This window comes from Neophocaena asiaeorientalis, unplaced genomic scaffold (assembly GCF_003031525.2).
Source record: "Neophocaena asiaeorientalis asiaeorientalis breed wild unplaced genomic scaffold, Neophocaena_asiaeorientalis_V1.1 scaffold14, whole genome shotgun sequence".
Taxonomy (NCBI): domain Eukaryota; kingdom Metazoa; phylum Chordata; class Mammalia; order Artiodactyla; family Phocoenidae; genus Neophocaena; species Neophocaena asiaeorientalis.
The window spans coordinates 9,636,756-9,661,985 of NW_020175192.1; the positions used below are offsets into that span (position 1 = coordinate 9,636,756).

General features: G+C 41.3%; 1 protein-coding gene across 1 annotated transcript in view; it reads right to left on the minus strand.

The window, feature by feature from the left end:
- NRG1 (neuregulin 1) overlaps nt 1–24,653 on the minus strand; it is a 215,602-nt gene extending 190,949 nt beyond the window's left edge. The window contains exon 1 of the mRNA XM_024765024.1: nt 24,557–24,653. Coding sequence (XP_024620792.1) covers nt 24,557–24,653 — 97 coding nt within the window. The remainder of the gene's footprint in view (nt 1–24,556) is intronic.
- Between the last annotated feature and the right edge of the window lie 577 nt (nt 24,654–25,230).

Sequence of the window (25,230 nt, forward strand, 5' to 3'; positions counted from 1 at the left end):
ATAAACATCACTTCTACCTCTCCTCCTGGAACTCCAACGGCAGCAAGAACACATGTCGCCAATTCAAGTGGAATAACAATTTCTGCAATGGACACTCCAAAGCAGAGATGCCTGGGTTTACCTCTGCACACACGCCTCTAGAACATTACAGGGCACTCTCCCTGATGATGGCCTGAAGCAGTCACTGCTGGAGTGAAATAGCAGCAACCTCAGAGCCCTAAAGTAACAGAACACAGCAGTTTATTTAAAAAGAAGTGAGGGGCACGTGAAGGTTTTAATCCCAGGCAAGGCAAAACGTGAAGCGTCAGGCCCACCTATGTAGACAGACATCCAGGGGCACCATATGATGGGCTGTGAGACCTTGGTCAAGTCAGCTAACTGTTCATTGTTTTTCTCTTGAAGACGATTGGACGATGTTTTTTAATCTGGGTTCGTGATGCATTGGCAAAGCCTTGCCCCTTCTCTTGTAAACTCGGTAGTAACCACAGCAATTATGTTCAGTGAGATTTATACCTTGTTTGATTGTATCTTGAGCCACATTTTCTCCTTATTTCATTGAGGTTTTCACAACTGACCTTTTGGTTCATAAAGGTCATCCTTACCTCCACTTGAGGCATTTCCTAGAGATCACCTTAACTGGAAATTGACCAGCTATAACCTTTCTTAGATCCTAAAGGTCAACAAAACCAGACAATTCATCCTCTAAATGTTACCTTCTGAAAATCCCTAACTTGAGGGCTCTTCAGGCCAACAAATCTCTTGTGAGGCATTCATATTGCCTTAAAATTTTTCACTTCTTACTAATTAATGACTTCTCACTGATTAATGACTTAGTAATAGAGGGTAAGTTTCCCACAGTAACCCTCTGCCGCAAACAACTAAAAATGCTGAGTTAAATACAATAAACATCCCTTAAAAGGATGTGACAAAAGAGGGAAATTTTAGGACCAAGTGTGAGGAAAATCTTGAGCCCAGAAATACAAACGAAATACCTAGGCAATACAACCACATCTCCTTTAAGGGCATTCGCCTACCTTAAGGAAGGGACCAAATGTCAAGGCACAGGGCCTGCCCAAAGTCAGGAATCTCATAGTAGACCCTCTCCATATTAAGCCAGACTCCAAGGGGCTATTCCTATATAGAAGCCCCCAGAGGGACTCTCACCTGAAGTGCCCAGTGCAGCACGTCCACACGTGGTACCTTACGAGCAAGTGAAACTGAACTGAGCACAGACAACGAAAACAGTCTGGTTTCTGGTTTGGATGACTCAGATGACGGGGGTCTCCCAGCTAGCTGACAACCCACAGGAGCCGTGTGGCTGACAGGGTCCTGGTGCCCCGGCCGGGTGTCAGGCCTGAGCCTCCAAGATGGCACAGCCAAGTTCAGGATACTGGACCACCAGAGACCTCCTGGCCCCATGGAATATCAACGGGCGAGAGCTCTCCCAGAGATCTCCGTCTCAACACTAAGACCCAGCTCCATCCAACGGCCAGCAAGCTCCAGTGCTGGATGCCCCATGCCAAACAACTAGCAAGACAGGAACACAACCCCACCCATTAGCAGGGAGGCTGCCTAAAATCATACTAAGTTCACAGACACCCCAAAACACACCACCGGACACACTCCTGCCCACCAGAAAGACAAGATCCAGCCTCATCCACCAGAACACAGGCACCAGTCCCCTCCACCAAGAAGCCTACACAACCCACTGAACCAACCTTACCCACTGGGGGCAGACACCAAAAACAACAGGAACTACGAATCTGCAGCCTGCAAAAAGGAGACCCCAAACACAGTAAGATAAGCAAAATGAGAAGACAGAGAAATACACAGCAGATGAAGGAGCAAAGTAAAAACCTACCAGACCAAACAAATGAAGAGGAAATAGGCAGTCTACCTGAAAAAGAATTCAGAGTAATGATGATAAAGATGATCCAAAATCTTGGAAATAGAATGGAGAAAATACAAGAAACGTTTAACAAGGACCTAGAAGAACTAAAGAGCAAACAAACAGTGATGAACAACACAATAAATGAAATTAAAAATTCTCTAGAAGGAATCAATAGGAGAATAACTGAGGCAGAAGAGCAGATAAGTGACCTGGAAGATAAAATAGTGGAAATAACTACCACAGAGTAGAATAAAGAAAAAAGAATGAAAAGAATTGAGGACAGTCTCAGAGACCTCTGGGACAACATTAAATGCACCAGTATTCGAATTATAGGGGTCCCAGAAGAAGAAGAGAAAAAGAAAGGGACTGAGAAAATATTTAAAGTAATATGCGAAAGGAAATAGTCAATCAAGTCGACTGAGAAAATATTTAAAGAGATTATAGTTGAAAACTTCCCTAATATGCGAAAGGAAATAGTCAATCAAGTCCAGGAAGTGCAAAGAGTCCCATACAAACAAGCAAAAGCTAAGAGAATTCAGCATCACCAAACCACCTTTACAACAAATGCTAAGGGAACTTCTCTAGGCAGGAAACCCAAGAGAAGGAAAAGACCTACAATAACAAACCCAAAACAATTAAGAAAATGGGAATAGGAACATGCATATCGATAACTACCTTAAATGTAAATGGATTAAATGCTCCAACCAAAAGACATAGACTGGCTGAATGGATACAAAAACAAGACCCGTATATGTGCTGTCTACAAGAGACCCACTTCCAATCTAGGGACACATACAGGCTGAAAGTGAGGGGATGGAAAAAGATATTCCATGCAAATGGAAATCAGAAGAAAGCTGGAGTAGCAATTCTAAAAACAGACAAAACAGACTTTAAAATAAAGACAATTACAAGAGACAAAGAAGGACACTACATAATGATCAAGGGATCAACCCAAGAAGAAGATATAACAATTGTAAATATTTATGCACCCAACATAGGAGCACCTCAATACATAAGGCAAATGCTAACAGCCATAAAAGGGGAAATCGACAGTAACCCAATAATAGTAGGGGACTTTAACACCTCACTTTCACCAATGTACAGATCAACCAAAATGAAAATAAATAAGGAAACACAAGCTTTAAACAAGATGGACTTAACTGATATTTATAAGACATTCCAACCAAAAACACGTTCTTCTCAAGTGCACATGGAACATTCTCCAGGATAGATCATATCTTGGGTCATAAATCAAGCCTTGGTAAATTTAGGAAAATTGAAGTTGCATCAGGTATCTTTTCCAACCACAATACTATGAGACTAGATATCAATTACAGGAAAAAAACTGTAAAAAAATACAAACACACGGAGGCTAAACAATATGCCACTAAATAACCAAGAGATCACTGAAGAAATCACAAAATACCTAGAAACAAATGACAATGAAAACACGACGGCCCAAAACCTATGGGAGGCAGCAAAAGCAGTTCTAAGAGGGAAGTTTATAGCAATACAATCCTACCTCAAGAAACAAGAAAAATCTCAAATAAACCACCTATCCTTACAACTAAAGCAATTAGAGAAAGAAGAACAAAAAAACCCCAACGTTAGCAGAAGGAAAGAAATCATAGAGGGAACTTATCTCCACATAATAAAGGCCATATATGACAAACCCACAGACAACATTGTTCTCAATGGTGAAAAACTGAAACCATTTCCACTAAGATCAGGAACAAGACAAGGTTGCCCACTCTCACCACTATTATTTAACATAGTTTGGAAGTTTTAGCCACAGCAATCAGAGAAGAAAAAGAAATAAAAGGAATCCAAATTGGACAAGAAGAAGTAAAACTGTCACTGTTTGCAGATGACATGATACTACACATAGAGAAACCTAAAGATGCTACCAGAAAACTACTAGAGCTAATCAATGAATTTGGCAAAGTAGCAGGATACTAAATTAATGCACAGAAATCTCTTGCATTCCTATACACTAATGATGAAAAATCTGAAAGAGAAATTGAGGAAGCACTCCCATTTACCATTGCAACAAAAAGAATAAAATACCTAGGAATAAACCTACCTAAGGAGACAAAAGACCTGTATGCAGAAAACTATAAGATACTGATGAACGAAATTACAGATGATACAAACAGATGGAGAGATATACCATGTTCTAGGTTTGGAAGAATCAACATTGTGAAAATGACTATACTACCCAAAGCAATCTACAGATTCAATGCAATCCCTGTCAAACTACCAATGGCATTTTTCACAGAACTAGAACAAAAAATTTCACAATTTGTATGGAAATACAAAAGACCCCGAATAGCCAAAGCAAACTTGAGAAAGAAAAGCAGAGCTGGAGGAATCAGGTTCCCTGACTTCACACTATATTGCAAAGCTACAGTCATCAAGACAGTATGGTACTGGCACAAAAACAGAAATATAGATCAATGGAACAGGATAGAAAACCCAGAGATAAACCCACGTGCGTCTGGTCACCTTATCTTTGATAAAGGAGGCAAGAATATACAATGGAGAAAACACAGTCTCTTCAATAAGCGGTGCTAGGAAAACTGGACAGCTACATGCAAAAGAATGAAATTAGAACACACCCTAACACCATACACAAAAATAAACTCAAAACGGATTAAAGACCTATGTCTCTATGACATAAATCACAGCAAGATCCTTTCTGACCCACCTCCTAGAGAAATGGAAATAAAAACAAAAATAAACAAATGGGACCTAAAGAAACTTAAAAGCTTTTACACAGCAAAGGAAACCATAAACAAGACCAAAAGACAACCCTCAGAATGGGAGAAAATATTTGCAAACAAAGTAACTGACAAAGGATTAATCTCCAAAATATACAGGCAGCTCATGCAGTTCAATATCAAAAAAACAAACAACCCAATCCAAAAATGGGCAGAAGACCTAAATAGACATTTCTCCGAAGAAGACATACAGTTTTCCAAGAAGCACACAAAAAGCTGCTCAACATCACTAATTATTAGAGAAATGCAAATCAAAACTACAATGAGGTATCACCTCACACCAGTCAGAATGGCCATCATCAAAAATTCTACAAACAATAAATGCTGGAGAGGGTGTGGAGAAAAGGGAACACTCTTGCACTGTTGGTGGGAATGTAAATTGATACAGCCACTATGCAGAACAGTATGCAGGTTCCTTAAAAAACTAAAAATAGAACTACCATATGACCCAGCAATCCCACTATTGGGTATATACCCTGAGAAAACCACAATTCAAAAAGAGTCATGTACCACAATGTTCACTGCAGCACTATTTACAACAGCCAGGACATGGAAGCAACCTAAGTGTCCATCGACAGATGAACGGATCAAGACGATGTGGCACATATATACAATGGAATATTACTCAACCATAAAACGAAACGAAATTGAGTTATTTGTAGTGAGGTGGATGGACCTAGACTCTGTCATACCGAGTGCAGTAAGTCAGAAAGAGACAAACAAACACCATATGCTAACACACATATATGGAATCTAAAGAAAAAAATGGTTGTGATGAACCTAGGGGCAGGACAGGAATAAAGACTCAGACGTACAGCACGGACTTGAGGACACAGGGAGGGGGAAGGATAATCTGAGACGAAGTGAGCGAATGGCATGGACATATATACACTACCAAATGTAAAATAGCTAGTGGGAAGCAGCTGCATAGCACAGTGAGATCAGCTCAGTGCTTTGTGACCACCTAGAGGGGAGGGATAGGGAGGGTGGGAGGGAGACACTAGAGGAAGCGTATATGGGGATATACATACATATACGTACAGCTGATTCACTTTGTTATATAGCAGCAACTAACACACCATTGTAAAGCAATTTTACTACAATAAAGATAAAACAAGAACCCCCGAAAAGCTACCCCCACAGGTAACCAAAATGAAACCTACTTCTCCTCCAACCCCAGAGAACTAAGAGACATTGTCTTGACTCTGAGGGAACCAGGAAGGGAAAGCCAAGGTTAAAGTCTGGCTCTTGAAGCCCAGATACACAGAATGAGAGGCCTTGGAACCTCAGGCCATGAACTTGGTAGGGTCCCAGGTATCCAGCAGGAACAAACACAGACCTAGGCAGGCATGCATGCACTTTCATCTTACATCTTGAGGAATGCCACAGATCATTTTCATGAGCAAGAATTAGCACAGAATCAGAGACAACCAAGCACAGAAAGAAACAGGCCTTGAGTGAGAACTACCATATACTGGAATCATCATACACAAATGATGAAACAAGTGTGCTAACTCTGCTAAAATAAATCACAAACTTGAAAATATCTCCAGGGACCAGCAGAATATAAAATGCTACACAGAAGATGTGAAAAGGGGTCAGCCAAATAAAGCTGCTAGGAAAAAAAAAGAATTGAAATGAAAAACTTAATGAATGATCTTAGCAGCCGACTGTACAGAGCAGAAGAAACCGTGAGTGAATCGGAAGACAGATCAGAAGAAATACAGCAATGGAGTTAGACAAATGATGGGAACTCTGAAAGAGATGTAAAGAGAACTGATTAGGGTGAGACGGTCCAACATACTTTTTTTTTTTTGGCGTATGCGGGCCTCTCACTGTTGTGGCCTCTCCCGTTGCGGAGCACAGGCTCCGGACGCGCAGGCTCAGCGGCCATGGCCCACGGGCCCAGCCGCTCCGCGGCATGTGGGATCTTCCCGGACCAGGGCACGAACCCGTGTCCCCTGCATCGGCAGGCGGACTCTCAACCACTGCGCCACCAGGGAAGCCCCAACATACTTTTAATTAAAGTTTCAGAAGGAGAGAAGAGAATGGGAGAGAGGAGACCTTTGAAGAGATACAGGTGTGAATTTCCCAGAATAAACTAAATGTACAGAAGCCCAGTGAATCTTGAGCAGGATAAATAAAAAAGAATCCACACCTAAATACATCACAGTGAAACCAGAAAAGAAAAAAAAAAAAGACAAGATCTTAAAAGCATCCAGAGAAGAAAGGCAGATTACTTTCAAAGGAGTGGCAGTTAGAATGACAACTAACTTCTCCATAGTTCTTGATTGATTGAAGTACATTGACAGCTCACTGCATCTTAGTTTTAGACCAAACTGTATATTTTATCTATTACCATAATTGCCTGCTGACTAAGCCCCTTCTCTTAGCTCTTTCTCAAGGTAATGGGAATAAGGAGGAGGTAAATTTCTGAAAATAATCCTGAAACATTTGGCAGCTTTTAGCTTTATTACCCAATAATGTGGTAAAGTCACTGTACTAGAAATAATGGTGCTTGGCTTGTAAGTTTTGCCTGTGTTAAAACCTTCCCACCAATCAATTAAAATTTCTTCCTGGAGCTGTACCGCAGAGAAAGAGAAGAATAAGTGGAATTGATTCTCTCCTGGTAATAAATGGACCTCGGGATGATACACTTAAATATATCTCTAGGCCACAGATGAACTACATGGTGCTTACCCACTTCTTTTTTCTCTTAGATTAAGTTTTTGAGAAATAAGTTTTCTTTCATATACTTCTCCTCAGACCTTTGATTTGCACTTTATATCTTATCAGTAAATCTTTAATTATGATTGTGAAATGCGTAAAATGAAAAAAAACTTTTTTTTTGTTTCTATATGTGGGACCCAGTGGTTTTCATGTTCAAAAGGCAATCAAAATGACTCGGACACATTCTCAGTGACAATCACAGCAGCTTGATCCACTTCACTTAAAAAGCAGTCTCCGGCTTTTCCAATAAAATATTTGCTTGATCAAGAGGAGAATAAATTTGGGAATCTTCGTAATGGAAAGTTTACAAGTATCCTCGATGACAATGCAGAGTTACTACAGAGAAAAAAATATGGTATATTGAATTAACTTAATATTATGATCCTTCTGTTAAGATGATGGACAAAGTTAAAACAACTTCTTGAGGAATTTCGTGCAGGAGATCATTTCTGGAAAATCAACAGAGCCTATATTAAAAAATAAAGTGAAATGTCTTCCATAGAAAGTTGAGGATGGAGAAGAACAAAAATTAAATCTAAAGAACATACAACACTGAGAAAAATTAAACAATTTTATCATTTTTAAAGCAGATATATTAAGAATTTCTCAAAAGACTCTATCTAGTCTGTATTCTTTGCTGCTTCACACGTGCTGGTCCTCGGTAGAGGTTAAATCCCATAACTCCTATATCATATGCTTTTTAGGAACAGCTACATTAAGGGTATCAGAGATCATAATTCACAGCCAGCACCCAGTTTCTATTGGGAATTTCACATAAAAGGCTTCTGTACTAGTAATTTATAAATACATTTATTACCATGTTCTATATTTTCAGTAAATGATTCACATACCGAAACAGATCTTCTAGGTGTTTCCCAAGATAAATTAACCACATTACTAGCTCACCCATCAAAAACTATTCTATAGAAGACAGACTATTTCCTACATACAATCAATTTGTTATTCGCCTAGACCTGACGCAACTATTATTTCTCGAATACCCTAAGATTTCTGGAAAGGTATTCACTACTAAAGCCTCTGAGTGAAACGTACCAGGAAAGCGTGACACAAAATTCTGTAGGATTGTCTTGCAGAGACCACTGACGAATACCATGCAGATTCTGAATCATAGTTTTCTTTTACATCTAAAATGTTTAGACTTCATCTAAATAAATCTCCTTAATCGTTAGATAAGAATATAAAGCCCAGATATTTTAAATGACGGCCAAAACCATAAGAACGTCATGTGCTTTCTATCTCTCTCTCTGTGTCTTTCTGTTCTGCCCGCCTGAGCCATGCCCTTTCCACCCCACCACATCGGGGCTCCTTCACTGCAGCTCCTGCTTCCCTCTTTATCCCAAGAGATGACTGCTTATTATACAGTTTTATAGGTTCAAACACACATACACAACACATTGTAAATCAACTATACTCCAATAAAAATTTTTTTAAAAACCACAATAACAACCACATACACACACACACACACACACACTCTGAAGCCAGCCTTTCACTCTCCAGCCCTCCCAGCCTGTAGTGCTTCCTTAGTTATGACCTGGAAGAGCCTTTCTGTCTGTGACTGGCTGGGAATCAGCATTGTCTGCCCTCCCAGCTCCTTGGATGGGCTCCAAATGAACTCTTCAGTCTTTCTAGCCACTAATTAAGGCCCTCATTAATGGGGCCAGTTGAATATGAATCAGCCAACTTTACAAGTTCCTACCACCCTCAAAGGATCTGCGTTGTCCTCAAGGCAAAGCCCCTCCCTGCTCCAACCTGGGGAGGGCCATTCTTCTGTGAAGGCCCAGTGTTTTTAAAACTTTTTATTTTATATTGGAATAGAGTTGATTAACAATGTTGTGTTAGTTTCAGGTGTACAGCAAAGTGATTCAGTTATACATATACATGTATCTATTCTTTTTCAAATTATTTTCCCATCTAGATTGTTACATAGCATTGAGCAGAGTTCCCCATGCTCTACAGTAGGTCCTTGCTGGTTATCCATCTTGAATATAGCAGTGTGTACATGTCAATCCCAAACTCTCTAACTATCCCTCCCCTCACCCTTCCTTCATCCCCACCCCTGTAACCATAAGTTCATTCTCTAAATCAGTAAGTCTGTTTCTGTTTTGTAAATAAGTTCATGTGTATCGTTTCCTTTTAGATTCCACATATAAACAATATCATATGATATTTCTCGTTCTCTGTCTGACTTATTTCACTCAGTATGACAGTCTGTGAAGCCCCAGTCTGACATGGTGCCCAGTAAGCTTTAGGACACCGTGTGAGGCCCAGACGAAAACCACAATGTGTTGAGTCTTGGGACCCTCCTTTCTTTTAGGATGCTAGCAAAATCCTCCAGATAAAGGTCTGGATTAAATAATAATCCTTTAGGGGAGGAAAAAATAACAACTGCATCGGTCATTCCTCCTATTTCCCTCCTCCTCCCTCACCCAAAGCTAAATAAATAAATATAAATAAATCTCCTAATGCAAATTGAACTACCACTCTGGAAATTTAATAATGGAGTAGGAGGCCTTTGACCCCCTAGGTCTCTGGGTCAAAGATAGTTCAGGTTGTTAGAGATAAAATGTCACTGTGATCAGTGACTGCTCAGTGGCTCACAGATGCAAGGGGGAACGACTTGGTGGCCTCAGAGCAGCTGTCAAGGCACAAGTGTTCACAGCTCTTTTTTGCTTATACATCATTTCTACAGAGGATCCAGAGAGCCTACAGACATCTTTCTTGTTGTTAGAGCCTCTTGCATTAAGGTATCGGTGCTTACAAAGTTTTAGAGCACTGAGACAGCTCACACCCGCACCATACATGAATTCACACACACACACCCCACAACACACAAACACACTACCCCCGTCTTCCAGGTTATGATATTAGGACTACTTACTTTACTGGTCATCTTGTCAGTTAATATTTACTGAATCCACTTGGGCACACGATATTATAACAAGGAACAATTAGATGCAAAAGTTTAGCTGATTTAAATCTACTGCAACCCTCAAAATAATTAAAGTCATATCAATGATGGACCCCAAAGTGCTATTTGATGACACACAAATACCCCTCTCTTATTTGGAAGCATAATAACACCTAAAGTACTATAAATGTTGAATTCACATACAGTGTCCATCTTAGATCTGTAAGTGTAGCATCATGGTAATTCAAATCCCTACCCTGAAACCTGGATGCCTGGGTTCTAGTACTCGGACAGATATTCTGGCTGGATCTTCTGTTTTCCTCATTTGAAAAGATATGATTCAAGGACATGGCCTCTAAGTTAACCTTTTCAGTTCTAACATTCTATGATTTTCCCCCAGGGCTACTGTAGTTGTATTTAAGAGCTTACTTTTTAGGCAGTATTAATATCGTTTAAGATTATTTTCATTACTTACCAGGAACGGTTGTTTTTTATTTATATAACGAACTCTTAACATAGCAAACACGATGTTCCAGGCAACGGTCTAAGTATTTACAAATATAAACTCCTTAAACTGCATCAGATTAGTTTCTTAACTGCCGCGATGTTAAGAAGAAATGTAACACAAACAATTTAGGGTTAGCAAGAATTGTAGATTCAACAAACCTCGAATTCCTATTCATTTGTCTGAATAATTAAGCACTGATTATTACTGCGAGCTTTAAGAAAAAGTGTGCAAATTTCAAGCAGGAAAACCACATATGATCAGTTTAGGAACAAATCCATGAATTGCGAGTACTGGTGATTTGCACTCATACTTGCTTATTAACTGATAGAAACATAATAATTAAATTGCTCCCCATAAGCTCCCACAATGTGTTGTTTTAAGCAAATTAGCTATATTCCCTCATTTATTCAATCACTGAACAAATTCTTAAGAGCAACAACTATGTTCCCGTCACTGTGCTAGCCCCTGGTGATATGAAAATGCATAAGACAGACATGACCTTGAGAGGTTCACAGTCTGGAGATATTAACTGCTAAAATGTGCTCATATGATCAGTCAATTAAAAATTCCTCTGGGTGAGGACAACGGTTTATTCTCTAAGAGTTAAAATTATGTAAGTGACAAAATAAAATGCTCGAAATAAATCTGAGATTGCTTTGATCTCTACCCTGCAAACCAAAAACGAAGAGGATAAACAAATTTAAAATAAATAAATTTTAAAAAGTTAATAAAATAGTCAGATAAAAATAGTCCAAGTATACTTTCTGTTTTATAGAAAATAAGGTGATAGAACATAGAAAGTTACCTATTTTTTTACATACATTTATAGACGTCCTTACAGTTTAATGACTTCACATTTATACCAAGTCCTGAAATATTTATAAGGATTAGTAAACCTATCTAACCATTTAAAAGGTAGCTGTAGTCTATTTTAAGTATAATTATTTTTTAATACTTTTTGAAAGTAACTGAAAAGAAACTCTGTTCCCATAGAAAGCATACGACCACATATTAAGGCAATGTGCAAATTTAGTACTTAGGCCCTTGTGTATGTATATCAATATAATCAGTTCCCCTTTCTTATTTTATCGTGTGACCAGAAATAGAGTGACTCTGTCCATGGAACCATCAGTTCTTCCTTACATAAGAGGCTTATTAGTAATGTACCGTGAAACATGACAATTCAAAGGATGGCTATTACTTCCTTAATTTGTCAAGGGAGTTTTCAACAAAGAACCACCATATTCATAATAAAAAAAATATTCTTTTAAGTTCTAAGTAGGGAATTTTTTTAATATATATTTTATAAGGAGTTGACATGCTAATACTAGCAAAACACTGAATCTTCCAAAGGGTGACTTCTCTCTTTGAGTGAATGTGAGAATGGTAAGACCACTGGGGGATGAATACATTGTTCTCTTGGTACAGTTGTAACTTATCTTTGCTCAAGAGCAACAGCCTTCTTCAAAAGCTGTGCCATCCAGCTGCCCATGAGTTTCACAGAAACAAATCACAAAAGGGTATCTGCATTAAGGTCAGCAGTAACTTTACAAAGTCCCATGTCTAAAATGACAAAAAGAGCATTCAGCCCTATGGCTGCCTCTCTTAGTATCCCTGTTGTCCGAAGGTGTAGGCGCCGTGAAGTTTCCCCAAACATGCCTGTCTAGATGCAAATTCCTGTAAGACAGTTGCTACTACCCTTCCGGCTACAGGGAGTTTTATTCCCAGATTGCTGGGCTCAAGGCAAGATGGCTGCATCCTGCCTTTTCATCATGATTTCAAGAGGTGGAATGAAGTAAGCCTACCTTCAGTGGAAGGTGCAAGGAAGCACTGAAACTTGTCTTTACCTTACAGAGTGTGACTTTAGTCACCAAATTCAGATACAGGGCTTTCACTGAGCTTTTTATGTTTTGTGAATATTTATTCTGTCATCAGTAGCATATTATAAGTGGTGGCATTTCTTCCCCCTGCACAGTCCAACTTAGATGCTCCCTTGGTGAAGGGGGTCTCTTTTACATTCAATGTGAGAGGGCAGTGAATCTGTAGGTCTCAGGGACTATATGCTCTACACTGTCCCTTACCTTCTGCTAAATCCCAGGGAAAGATAATGGCCTTTGTCTTACCTGCCTCCCTGAAGTGGATCCCAGTTCTTTTTGATGGGGCATAAATAATGAACACAACATTTAAAACTCTAATGTTGCTTTCCAAATAGCAAAATATTTAAAATAACTATTTCTATCGACATTTCTCCTTCCTGTCAGGTTAAGGGCAAAGGAGAACATACAATATAATCAACATGTTAAAACAAAACCCAAAAAACAACCCTTAAGACCTAAGTCTCCCATTTCTATTCAATTTAATACATGGAAAATTATGTATTTCATTTTCTATTCAACTCAGTATTCCAATAACTGGTTTTCTTTTGACAAACCCACCAGCTCATTTCCATAATTCCTGTATATGTATAACTCTTTCCCAAAATGGATAATGCATGAGCCGTTTCCTCTCCCTACCCCGCCAGGGAAGATTCCAAGTATACAGCAAGGTGACCTCACTAAAGCAAATTATAATCGTTATCTATTTTCTGTGTTCAAACTAATCTTTCTGGGGGTAATGTACCAGTCTTCAATATATCTCTCAGAAATAGATGACAATAATTTTCAGTATTACTGCGATCACAACTGTTTATAAAAATCTACCATTTCATGAGCTTCAAGACAGGCTCCCCTTTTTTATTTATTTAAAAACCATTTAAAGTGGAAAATGTAGAAAAGACCATAATTTCAAACAATGAAATATTGTGCTTAAAACAGATACTGTCACTCTGTTGGCAGAGAAAAGAGAAAATACCAAAAGAATATAAAAGCAGGCTTGTATATATATACACAAAATAATGTCAACTTAATATACAAATGGAAAATTTTGTCAGACAATAAAGTTACACACACACAACACAATATGCTCCAGTTAAACCAATTCATCATTACAATTACCTATCCTTGTAGCTCAGGGAATAGTCAAAAAATATAAATACAAAAATGATTCTCATTTACTCTATAAATATTTGTACGTAAAGTACTCCACTAGACCCTATGTGTAAGACAAAATTATCCTTGACCATCAAGACATGGGAGATTAGGAATAGGAAAGTTACATCTAAAGAACTAACTGGCATATATTTTATTTTATTTTATTTTTTATTTATTTTGCAGTACGTGGGCCTCTCACTGTTGTGGCCTCTCCCGTTGCGGAGCACAGGCTCCGGACGCGCAGGCTCAGCGGCCATGGCTCACGGGCCCAGCCGCTCCGCGGCATGTGGGATCTTCCCGGACCGGGGCACGAACCCATGTCCGCTGCATCAGCAGGCGGACTCTCAACCACTGAGCCACCAGGGAAGCCCTACTGACATATATTTTCAAAGAGGTGTGTGCGTGTGTATTATTTAAAAATATAAGTGCACATAACCTATTTTTGCACCAATCTCTTAAAACATCACTGCCAGTGTTCCTCCGTTCTCCAAAAATGAGTTTATCTATAGACCAAAGTTCAACGTCAAGAATATCTGGTTGATCTCTTTATGAATGTGTTATATATATGACATCCAACTCTCACCAAGAGTCCAAAGCCATAGAATGTATACCTAATATTTGATATGTATTATCAACACCATGATAATTATTTACAAAGAATCTCTGTGTATAAGACCCTGTGAAAAAACGTACAGTATTTATAGTTATTTGTGGAGGGCTTAAAGTTCAGACAACACTGATACACAGCAAGAAGACAGCATTAGATGAACACACATTGGAAATGTGCTTAGATTTTGTTGATATTTAAACTCAGTAAAACTGATCATTTAGTCCTTACTCTGTACCCAGCACCATACTCAACACTACTGCTTAGAACCACCACATGAATTACATAATATTATTTCCCACAGTGTACACACGTAGAAACTGAGGCTTACATAGTTGTCATCACTGTCAGAGTTCACACCACGCAGTCAGAGGACAGAACCAGAGCCTTGCCTTTCAACCACTGCTCTGGTCTTACTAAAACCAGCACCTCTCAACCCTGGAGGTACACAGCCGTCATTAAGCCAGGGCCGCCATGCAAGTGGCCCAGAAACCTCTACTCAGTGTTGCTCAAGGTCAAATTTTCATGCTGATGTGTTCTGAATCACACTATATGCAAATACAAGAATTCTCATTCGGCCTGCTGGTTAGGAAAGAACACAGCTAATTTTTCTTTCTAGTGGTCACATTCAGAAAACAGGTTTTTATTTTTAAGGCGAACAGGGCAGATAATTTGGGGAAAAGGCAAAATACTGCTCAGTTCTCGAGCGCTGCCGAAAGTCAGGATACTGCTGGTTTGAAGACGGCTGGATCAAAGGTGTCAGAGGTGGGACCACACCCAGGGGGGCTTGAATCCAGGTTTGTGCTTTTTAGGGAGATTATGTTTCATCCCATCTCCTGCGGAATAGATAGATTTGGATTCAAAATGTCATCCAGGGACTTCCCTGGTGGTCCAGTGGTTAAGAATCCGCCTTCCAATGCAGGGGACCAGTTTCCTTGTCGGGGAACTAAGATCCCACATGCCCCAGGGCAACTAAGCCCACGCACTGCAACTAAGACCCAACGCAGCCAAACAAATTAAAAAAAAAAAAAAAAATGTCGTCCATACTTCATACTTCCTTCACTCCAGTGGGTTTGGAGAGAAGATAAGAGAATGATCAAAATGAGGATTTAGAACGTTCATTTGGGTTTTGCTGAACTGCATAGGTGCACGTTTTAGTCTCAGCTCAACCCCAACTGAGGTTACAAACGGATATGACATGGGACCCCATCCAAAGAAGTCTTCCTACTGTATACTCATACGTTACATGAATATGTAAAACCAACACAAAACAACCCTTTCATTTAAATATTTGTAACCATTAATATAGTATAAGCTCATAACTAAAAGTCAACTTTCCAAGTTTGGAAGGGAAGAGAGGCAAAAGGAAGTTCCCCCAAATTTTTTTTTCATATACTAAATCATGCTAAACATAATACAAATGTTCACACTGTAGACACAAAACCATAGTGTGCTATGTCCCAAACGAATCCTGCAGCCCACTTCACATCGACTACTACTAGAGCAAGTTACCAATCCTCTTCTGCTCCCCTTCTTATCTCCCAGTACAACAGAAAGTCCATGGCATAGGATGAGGAAAGGGGAGAAAAGACACATTTAGGGAAAACCAGAATCTTCTCTAAGTCCTGATAAACTTAAGAATAGAGAGAACACTTGATTCACAAAATACATATCTCTAAACACTAAATAGCAACATATGTATTGTTATTTATAAAAGAAAACTCTCTTATCATGAGCATTCGTTTTCTTTTAAATACCTGTTGACTACCTCCTTCATTTTTTTTCTTTGACTTTCGGATACAGTTCTTATCGGTTCACTCATAAATACGATTTCCTATTATGATATATACAAATGAAAAATGTTCAAAAAATGATGTACTAAACAAGATCAAAAACTCTCTTTAGGGCTTTAATAGAGAAATTTTTCTATGCATAATTAATATCCAAACTTTGCTTTACCTAGGGTTGAAATATATTTTTTGAAAAAGTTATAAAATCTGTAGGAATTTTAACTTTCAATTCTGGAGTCCTTAAATATAAGACATTCAGTATTCAGAACATTTCAGTATATGCATAAAATTTATTTGTTCTGAAAAATATTCCAAATTAGAATTTAGACATTTCCTTTTAAATATTGGTTTTATATTTACTATGGAATAGCTAAGAAGACTGTCAAATCCTTTAAAAATGCAGTTTGCCTTTACAACTGTGAGATCATATGTAACAAACAGATGAGTTACAATTACAAACAGAAACATATGCACTTTGAAAAGCTGGCTTTACCTAAGTTCTAACCTTATTTATAAAGTAATATAGGCCATTGATAATGAGCACATTTTCACATGGCAGTAAAATTCACACTTATTAAAACTACTGGAAAAATTGAATTGTAGTACTGTAAAACTGAGTAAAGTAAAAAAAATATTACTCCATAAAACAAAGCCAAGTTTGTTCACTAGTCACTAATATTTCTCACTCACATCTTTGTAATCTCTGTAGAAATATGGTGGGTAAGATAAAGCATAATAACAGTTTGCTAACAGGTTCAATAAAAATCCAAGTTACATGTTGTGATAGAAATGTACTACTTTTCTCTCCAAGGGAAAATGCCCATTGCCCTGGCACTCTACCTTTATGCTGAATTCATTTTATATGGCTATCATATGACCTATTTATTGGAGAAAATGTCACTGGTTTAATGACTTCCTAGCCCAGCTTCCTTTTATACATTACTTTAATCTCACTTAATTAACTTCTACGACTTTTTTCAAAGTTGTCACTACTATATTTTTTAAAATACCATGTAGGGCTTCCCTGGTGGCGCAGTGGTTGAGAGTCCGCCTGCCAATATAGGGGACACGGGTTCGTGCCCCGGTCCGGGAAGATCCCACATGCTGCGGAGCGGCTGGGCCCGTGAGCCATGGCCGCTGAGCCTGCGCGTCCGGAGCCTGTGCTCCGCAACCGGAGAGGCCACAGCAGTGAGAGGCAAGCGTACCGCCAAAAAAATAATACCATGTAAAGCATAAAGTCAAACTACTAAACAGAGTCCAAATATTAAACTATATGACATTGACAATATTCAGTCGTGTATCATCTACAGAATTGACAATTTCTGATGGTTCAACCTAATAAAACATTCCCTGACTCTCACATCACTGAAACTAAAATTCAACAGCTGCCCAGAGGAGCCAGCTGCCTGCCAACTAAAGCTATGAAACAGAAGGTTTGGGGCACTTTTGCAGACCAAACGCTACTGCCCATCAATAATACCTTTCTTGGACCAAAACAATGTGAACAATATTGCCTTTTAAAAAGAGAAGGAGAGTAACAAACTGGGAGTAACTCACAATGAACATGACCAATGCAGAGTGGAATAAATCGTGAGCAAATAACAGTTAACTCTGCGACAGTGTTATAACGTTAGCCCGTGATCCAAAAGAATTAGTCATTCCAACCCATCTTCAAAAACATGTAGCTCAATCAAAGCAGAGGTCTTAAACATTTTAGCTAGGGGTTGAGGATAAGGTGTGAAGACGTGAAAACATGTGCTCCTAAAGGTCCTCTGTGTAATTTTGATGTGCTCATGTCTAATTTTCCAATGCCACAGTGGAACTTTTAAATATGACTAAATGTCTTTGCAGGTACTGCCCGAACTTATGCAAGAGGAACTGCTCTAAGGGGCGACTGAAAGATGCTTATAAGATGCTAAGTTCTCTGGGGAAAAGTTGTTGGCTGACACATACACATTACTGTATATAAAACAGATAACTAATAAAGACCTACTCTATAGCACAGGGAACTCTACTCAGTACTCCGTAATGGCCTATATGGGAAAAGAATCTACAAAAGAGTGGATATATGCATATGTGTAGCTGATTCACTTTGCTGTACACCTGAAACTAACACAACATTGTAAATCAAGTATACTCCAATAAAAAATTAAAAAAAAAAAAAAAAAGTAAATCTCACAGATGTGCCCTTGCAGGTTTACAACTGCATCGTCATCATCAGAATGATGTTTTGAAATGTTCTTAGCGAATTTGGTCTATTTTGGTCTACCTGGGAAACAAACTCCAGTTGAGGTAGTAACTGATGAAATCAGGATCCTATTCTTCCCCATAGATTGCCCAGAATATCTAAGTCACTTAGAAAAGAAAAAAGGAGTCGTTCTTTGGGGAATAGCAGTGTGATGCTCCTGGAGCACCCTCTGGAGGCCAGAAAAAGGTGACACTAGTGAAACGGAGAAAGAAGAGAATTCTGACCTTCCAAAGGCAGAACTCCACAGATCGTACTTAAGTTGGACTCAGAAATGCACTTATGCAATTGTAATCAAGGCGACCTAAGAAACATGCGTACTTAATTTATAGTTTACAAATGCAAATAAATCCAAGGTGTACGTAACAACATTCTCAAATAATTGCTCCTTCATTAAAAAAAAAAAAAGGAATGCACTGATTACTGTATTTCAGCCTGCATTCTGAATTCCTTGGGGAATTAATTGTAGAGGCATTTTTTTCATAGTTAGAAGAGAGGCCGCGATGTGAAAATGTGACATTTTCATTCACAAAATGTAAGTAAGGGCTTCCCTGGTGGCGCGGTGGTTGAGGGTCCGCCTGCCGATGCAGGGGACGCGAGTAAGCAAGGTTATATAGGGTATTACTAATTGTCAAACTTTTCAAAGTAGTCAGCTTTATGCTTATCAAAACTGAGAATAAATTAAGCTTTTTTTTTTGCTTCTAACACCTCACTTTTTCTAAAGCAACAAACACTGACATCTATTGGCATTTTGGTAGCTCGCTTTTAAAAAATCTGTTAAAACCCACGAAAGGACACACATGCAAACATGCGTAGGATTAGGATAAACCCAAAACACCACTTGGTCCTTTGAAGAAATTTCATTTTCTATACCTGACAGCATATTGAATAGATGTTATTTTCCTCTGATAAAGATAAATCAGTTTTTAAGCTAATATTCTATCATTTCAGTTTCTGTATTTTCTGTGTGTCAAGAGGAGAACTCGAGGGTTAATCAAAATATTAGAAGTCCACTTTCTTTTTCTCTGAGCAAATGAAATCACTCACCCAAAATACTGACACTTGGTTTGTTTTCGTCTATCTTAACAGAACAGGATAAGATCAATACCGTTAGTGTCAAATGTAACTTGTCACTTTGAGAGCGCTAATAAGACACTGATTTGCTAAGAATCACACTTCCAGAACTTTAATAGCCATCCTAGTGTGTGTGGAGGGGGGGATAATGAAAGATGCAGATTTTTTTTTAACATTCATTATTTTGTTTATATTTAGAAACACCTGCACTGGATTCTATGAACCTTGTTGGCAATATACTCTTACATTTGATAAAAAGATGACAAAGAGCATGTGGATACACATTTTCTTTTTCAATTTGTACTAGTCCCAAAAGACCACGCATGCATTCTATATAAGCATCAACTCTTCAGTGTGGCCAGAAAAGGACTCATGTTTCAAAACCTTCTCAAGTTTGAGACCTCAACCTTTTGCTGCCAGAGATAAAATGATACTGCACCTCACTTTACTTTCAATATTTAGACTGAATTCAGGACTGTTTTCATAATACCTATATGCGGTTACGGTATTTGACATACTTATCCACTTCTCTCTCTATTTACAAGTAGTACATATTAATATTTATACTCACTCTAATCTAAGGCCAGCTCTGGATTATTTTTTACCGTACAAGGTAAATTTGGAAAATTGTGTCCAATATCTTAGCAAAGGCACAGAAGATCTGTGTCTTAAATCATTTTCTGAAGAGAGCTAACATTGATGGGGCACTTACTACTGCTGTTATCTCATTTAAGCCTCAGCATAACTTTATGATAATAATTTTATTATCCCAATTTTACAAATAAGGAAACAGGCATGGAGAGATGAAGTAACTTTCCCATGACTATACAGGTAAGGAGCAGTCCTGGGATATAACCTTCTTTTTTTTTTTTGCGGTACGCGGGCCTCTCACTGTTGTGGCCTCTCCCGTCGCGGAGCACAGGGTCCGGACGCACAGGCCCAGTGTCCACGGCCCACGGGCCCAGCCACTCCGCGGCACGTGGGATCCTCCCGGACTGGGGCACGAACCCGCGTCCCCAGCATCGGCAGGCGGACCCTCAACCACTGCGCCACCAGGGAAGCCCCAGAACTAGGATTTAAATGCGGGCAATCAGGCTGTAGCACTAAGTACCAGGTACCCTGTAATAGTGAGGCATTTTCGTACTAAAGGACAGGCGATGAAACACACAAAGCATCTGTTACACTGCCTGGAACATGGTAGGATATTTAGTAAATAGTAACTCCCTTATTAAAAGTATAAAATACTAGTGCCTGGCATGTAATGTGTTCATTGCTCTCATACTGGTTCAATATTTTCTGATTACTTACATTCTTTACGGTCTTTTCTTCCCATTTTTCCATCATATCATTTTCTCATTTTGCAGATATGAGAACGGTATCCCAAGTTTCTCCCACTCTTTCAAAATCATTCTCCAAAATAAACCCGCTTCATTCTAAAATTAGTATTTAATGTCTTTAATAATTACATCATCTAAGTGGTCACAAGTCACCAGCTTGAAACAGATCACTGGACATTCCTCCTGTTCTGTAAACACACGCTGCCCTGGTAGTTGACGGGGCACTTCATACCCAAGAACGTTTGACAAGCACTTCAGCCTGGGAAGCCACTGAGTTAACAAAACAGGTGGGTGATGTCACCCGGGAAGCACATGGCCGGCTTCTAGCCATTTGGGATACTAAGTGTTTTGATGTTTCCACCACTTGTACTGACAAACACCGGGGGTGAAGGGAGACCCAGTAGTTCTAGAACTTAGCTAGGCTTGATAATGAATGGGTTCCAGGTCATTTAAAAGGAAAAATAAAAAGAATCCTTTGCAGTGTTTTAATGAAAGAAAAACATCAACAGAGATTCATAGAAGAAGCTTAGAGCCAAATACCAAATGGGCGGGGGGAGGAGGGGAAGCTCTGGTTTTGTAATTCAGGCTTCAATAGATAAAGTTTGCTGAGCTGAATCAATACGAAAAGTCTGGATATGGGAGATCCAGCATCTAGGAGGTGCAGGAAGTTACAGCACCCTTGGTACATGGATCCTCGTTACAAAGCCCAGGATTACGCTGAGGTTGCTTTTTTCCTTTCTTTCTTTTTGAGCAAAGAAGAAAACTCAATGACCCCAAGGGCCTGGGAACTATTAGAGTCATTACTGCGACACAGATAATTCTGTTGAACGTCTGCAGCCACAACAGCGTGCACGAAACACAGCTACGTATGTATCACGTACAGGCACACGTATCGCGTGAAAGTTAAAGGAATCTTTTCCCCTAAAGCTATCCCTCCAACAGATGCGTTTATGCCTCCGCATACAATACAGCACACAGCGGGGCTGACGGGCTGAGTTCTCTCAGCCTTCTCTCCCCCTTGACTGTCCTGAAGTAATGTTCTAACCTCCGAAAAGAGGCTTGGCTGTTGCATGGGCATCGTGTAGGACAGAAAGTTTCAGCGGCTGTTTTAAGAAAGGGGTGAGACCTGGGATTGAAGGGCACTGATGGAGGAGCTATTTAAGAGATGGGTGTCCTGTAAGCCCTAATTTGAGCCGGTATGCCAAGTGGTGATGCTATAGTTATGGCATCTAGAGGTCATTCCTTTGAGGATGCCTGAGGACTACAGAGTGCAAAAAAGCTTGAAAAAGAGGTGTGGGTTTCCCTCGCAAACCATTATGGCTCTCAGTTATTTACTCTCCTAAGATAAGGAAAAGTACACTGACAGCATTACAAGGGAAATGACAAGAAGGAAAGAAACAGTGATTTCAAAGCAATACTATTTAAAGCCAGGTGCTTTTACCTAAAGCAGGTTTCAAATTGATCCTTGCTTTTGAATCAAATGAAGAACAAATATTCTTATCTGCTTTATAGGGTTTAACAAGCACAAGGTGCCCTGGAGGGGGGTAAAAAGTTCCTCCCCAAGGAAGACAACTACCTGATGGAAAAGAGAGATACACTTTAAAACCAACCTAGAGCCAAGTTCACTCCAGATTCTCTGGGAAGAGAGTCAAGAGACTGTCACTTAAAGATGCCAGTCTATCTGGTTCAGAGGGAATCAGAGCGGTGGGACTGGAAAGCATAATGAGAGTCACCAAGGAGACTCTGGGACGCTGTGTCAGGAGAGAATATTAGGTAGTCCCAACACAGCTGCCTACCTAATAGATGAGATCTGTAGGGCACAGAAATGCCTGTTGGTTCTTAAAATCTCTCCCACCCACCACGGGTGCTTATCTGAAATGTCTATGTTAAGTAAGGCATTGCTGCCCTGAAGCCTTGACAAAGTGCAGACCTGTTACCTGAAAGGGATGCTCCTTCAAGCCACTGTCCCCTCCTTAGTTCATCAGACCTCCTCCAGAGGACCACAGAAACGTCTGAAGGCAGAGTACTCCCAGGCAGGACAGGACAACACTTAAAGAGCCCCGCAAATAACTCTTTACAACTTTACCACTGTGGTCAGGTCTAAGAGCTCTTTCATTTACTAAGATAACCTGCAAGAGGACAGTAGAGAATGTCACTTAGGGACACTGCTAATCCAGCTCCCCACTTCAGCCCTTGTTGAATAAAATGCGATAGGGTATCTCCAAAACAGGGAGAAAGTAAGGAACATTTCAATACGCCCTCAGGAGAGCTAATGAAGGGTAATGAAGGTGAAACCGCGCAGCAGCGTCCTATCATAGAAGCACGCACAGGAATGGTCAGTGGCCAAACAATCACTCTCTGTTCAATTTGCTTTGCTCAAAACCTGTTTAAGGTCTCTGCCAATAAGCCAGGCTCTGAAATGCTCTCAGCGATGCCAGTAAGAGGACTAGGCAAATCTTGTTTACTTCCTGCAAAGAACGGGCAAATACTTCTGTAAGATAACAGAATACCATTGAATTTATTCTTCAAAAATGCTTTACGAAGTGTGCTGGGGGATGTTCTAAGTGCCTTGAGGTCTCTGGATCAATTAATAATTGGGAAGTGCAGAGGCAGAAAAAAGCCCTTATATTCTTCCCCCTCCCCTCCATTTTTTTTAAAGCATCCTCTTCACTTAGTCACTCATAAACAAGTATTTATTTGGGGCGCCTCCTCTTTCCAAGACAGTGTCGAAAGCATCAGCCCTTCTTAGGGAAACAGAAGGTGAAACTGTCATTCACGTCCGTGAACCCATGATCACGCACTAGACTTGTCTCTAGAAAGCCTCAGCTGCCATTTCATTCTATTATATAACCAGTGAGCAACTGGGTTCAAAAGTTCAAATGAACTTTTGCTTTGGGGCATCTCTTGGGAACATAAATTAACCACATTTATCAAAGAGGTCCTGAAAAATAGAACTGCAAAACCGAAAGTTTGAGAACCTTTTTGGGGACCTGATTCCTGGCACTGGGCTGGATTTTATCTGCTTCGCTGACCTCTAGGAATCCCTCTCAGCTGATCTGAGCTCCGATACCGCAGGGCTGAATCCGAGTGAGCGTCCGCGCACACCGCGACCCTACACTCCCTCCCCGGGGCCCAAAACACCGACGCGCGACCGCTCGTGTTCTCTCTAGAGCACCCCGTTCTTCCGAGCCAGGCGCTGCGAGGGGTGACCCGTTCCCGCTTTTCTCGCTAGAGGGCAGGCGGGGCCCGTGCAAAGCGCTGCTGGCGCTGGACACGCGTGCACCCGGCCTCCGCTCCTGCACGCCGGGTCCCGCTCCCGGGCTGGGCTCGGCTCTGGGGCGCTGGGCAAAGGCCATGCCAGGGAGCGCGGCGCGTCCGGGTCCTCCGGAGGCGCGGTCCCGGCTTCCGTCCTCACCCTGAGCGCGGGTTGCTGGCGCCCGGGTGGGGCTAGACGCCCAGGTGAGGGGCGGCCCCACGGAGGGCGAGCACCGCCCGGCCCCGCGGACGGCCGGGAGCAGGGCCAGGCGCCCGGAGCGCAGGGCGCAGGCAGGCGAGGGCGAGGCGGCGGCATCTGAGGAGGAGAAAAAGAAGGAGGAGAAAGATCGCGGAGCCCCGGCCGCGCGGCGCACTCACCTGGGCTCGGGCCGCCCGCCGCGGGCGCGGGCTTCTTCCCGGAGCCTCGGTCCTTCTTGCCCTTCCCCTTGCCTCTGCCTTCTTTGCGCTCCGACATCTCGCCCGAGAAGTGCACGCTCTGCGCGGACGGCGCCCGGCGGAGGCGACGCGCGACAAGTTTGGTCCAAGGGCTGGGATCGGCTTTGGGAAAAGTTTGTCCCTCGAGGGCGGGGGGCGGAGGCGGGTAGAACCACCGGCCGGGCTGCGGCGCGCGCGCTGCGCGGGGGGCGTCTCCTGTCGCCGGCGGGGAGCGCGGGGACGCGGCGTGCGGTCCGGGTCACCTGGGACTGGCGGTCGCTGCGTCCGGCGGTCGCGCTCGCTCTCGGGGCGGCTCCTGTCGCGCAGGGAAGTGCTCGGTTCCCGCCGCTGTCGGCTCCTGTCGCGGCCTCTGTCCGGCGCGCTCGCAGCCCGAGGAGGGAGAGGCGATAACCGTCCGGCCAGCGCTTGCGTCGCCCGGCAGCCGCAGTCACCCCGCTCCTGCCCTCCGCGCGAGCCCGGAGTTTCGACAAGTTGGGGGGAACTCCTCGCCGGCTCTTTTTCAATTGCCCCACCGCCAACCACCTCCCGCCCGCAGGTTGGACGCTAGCGCCTCCTTCTCGCCCTCCCCTGGCCTCGCCCCCTCCCTCGTCCCCGCC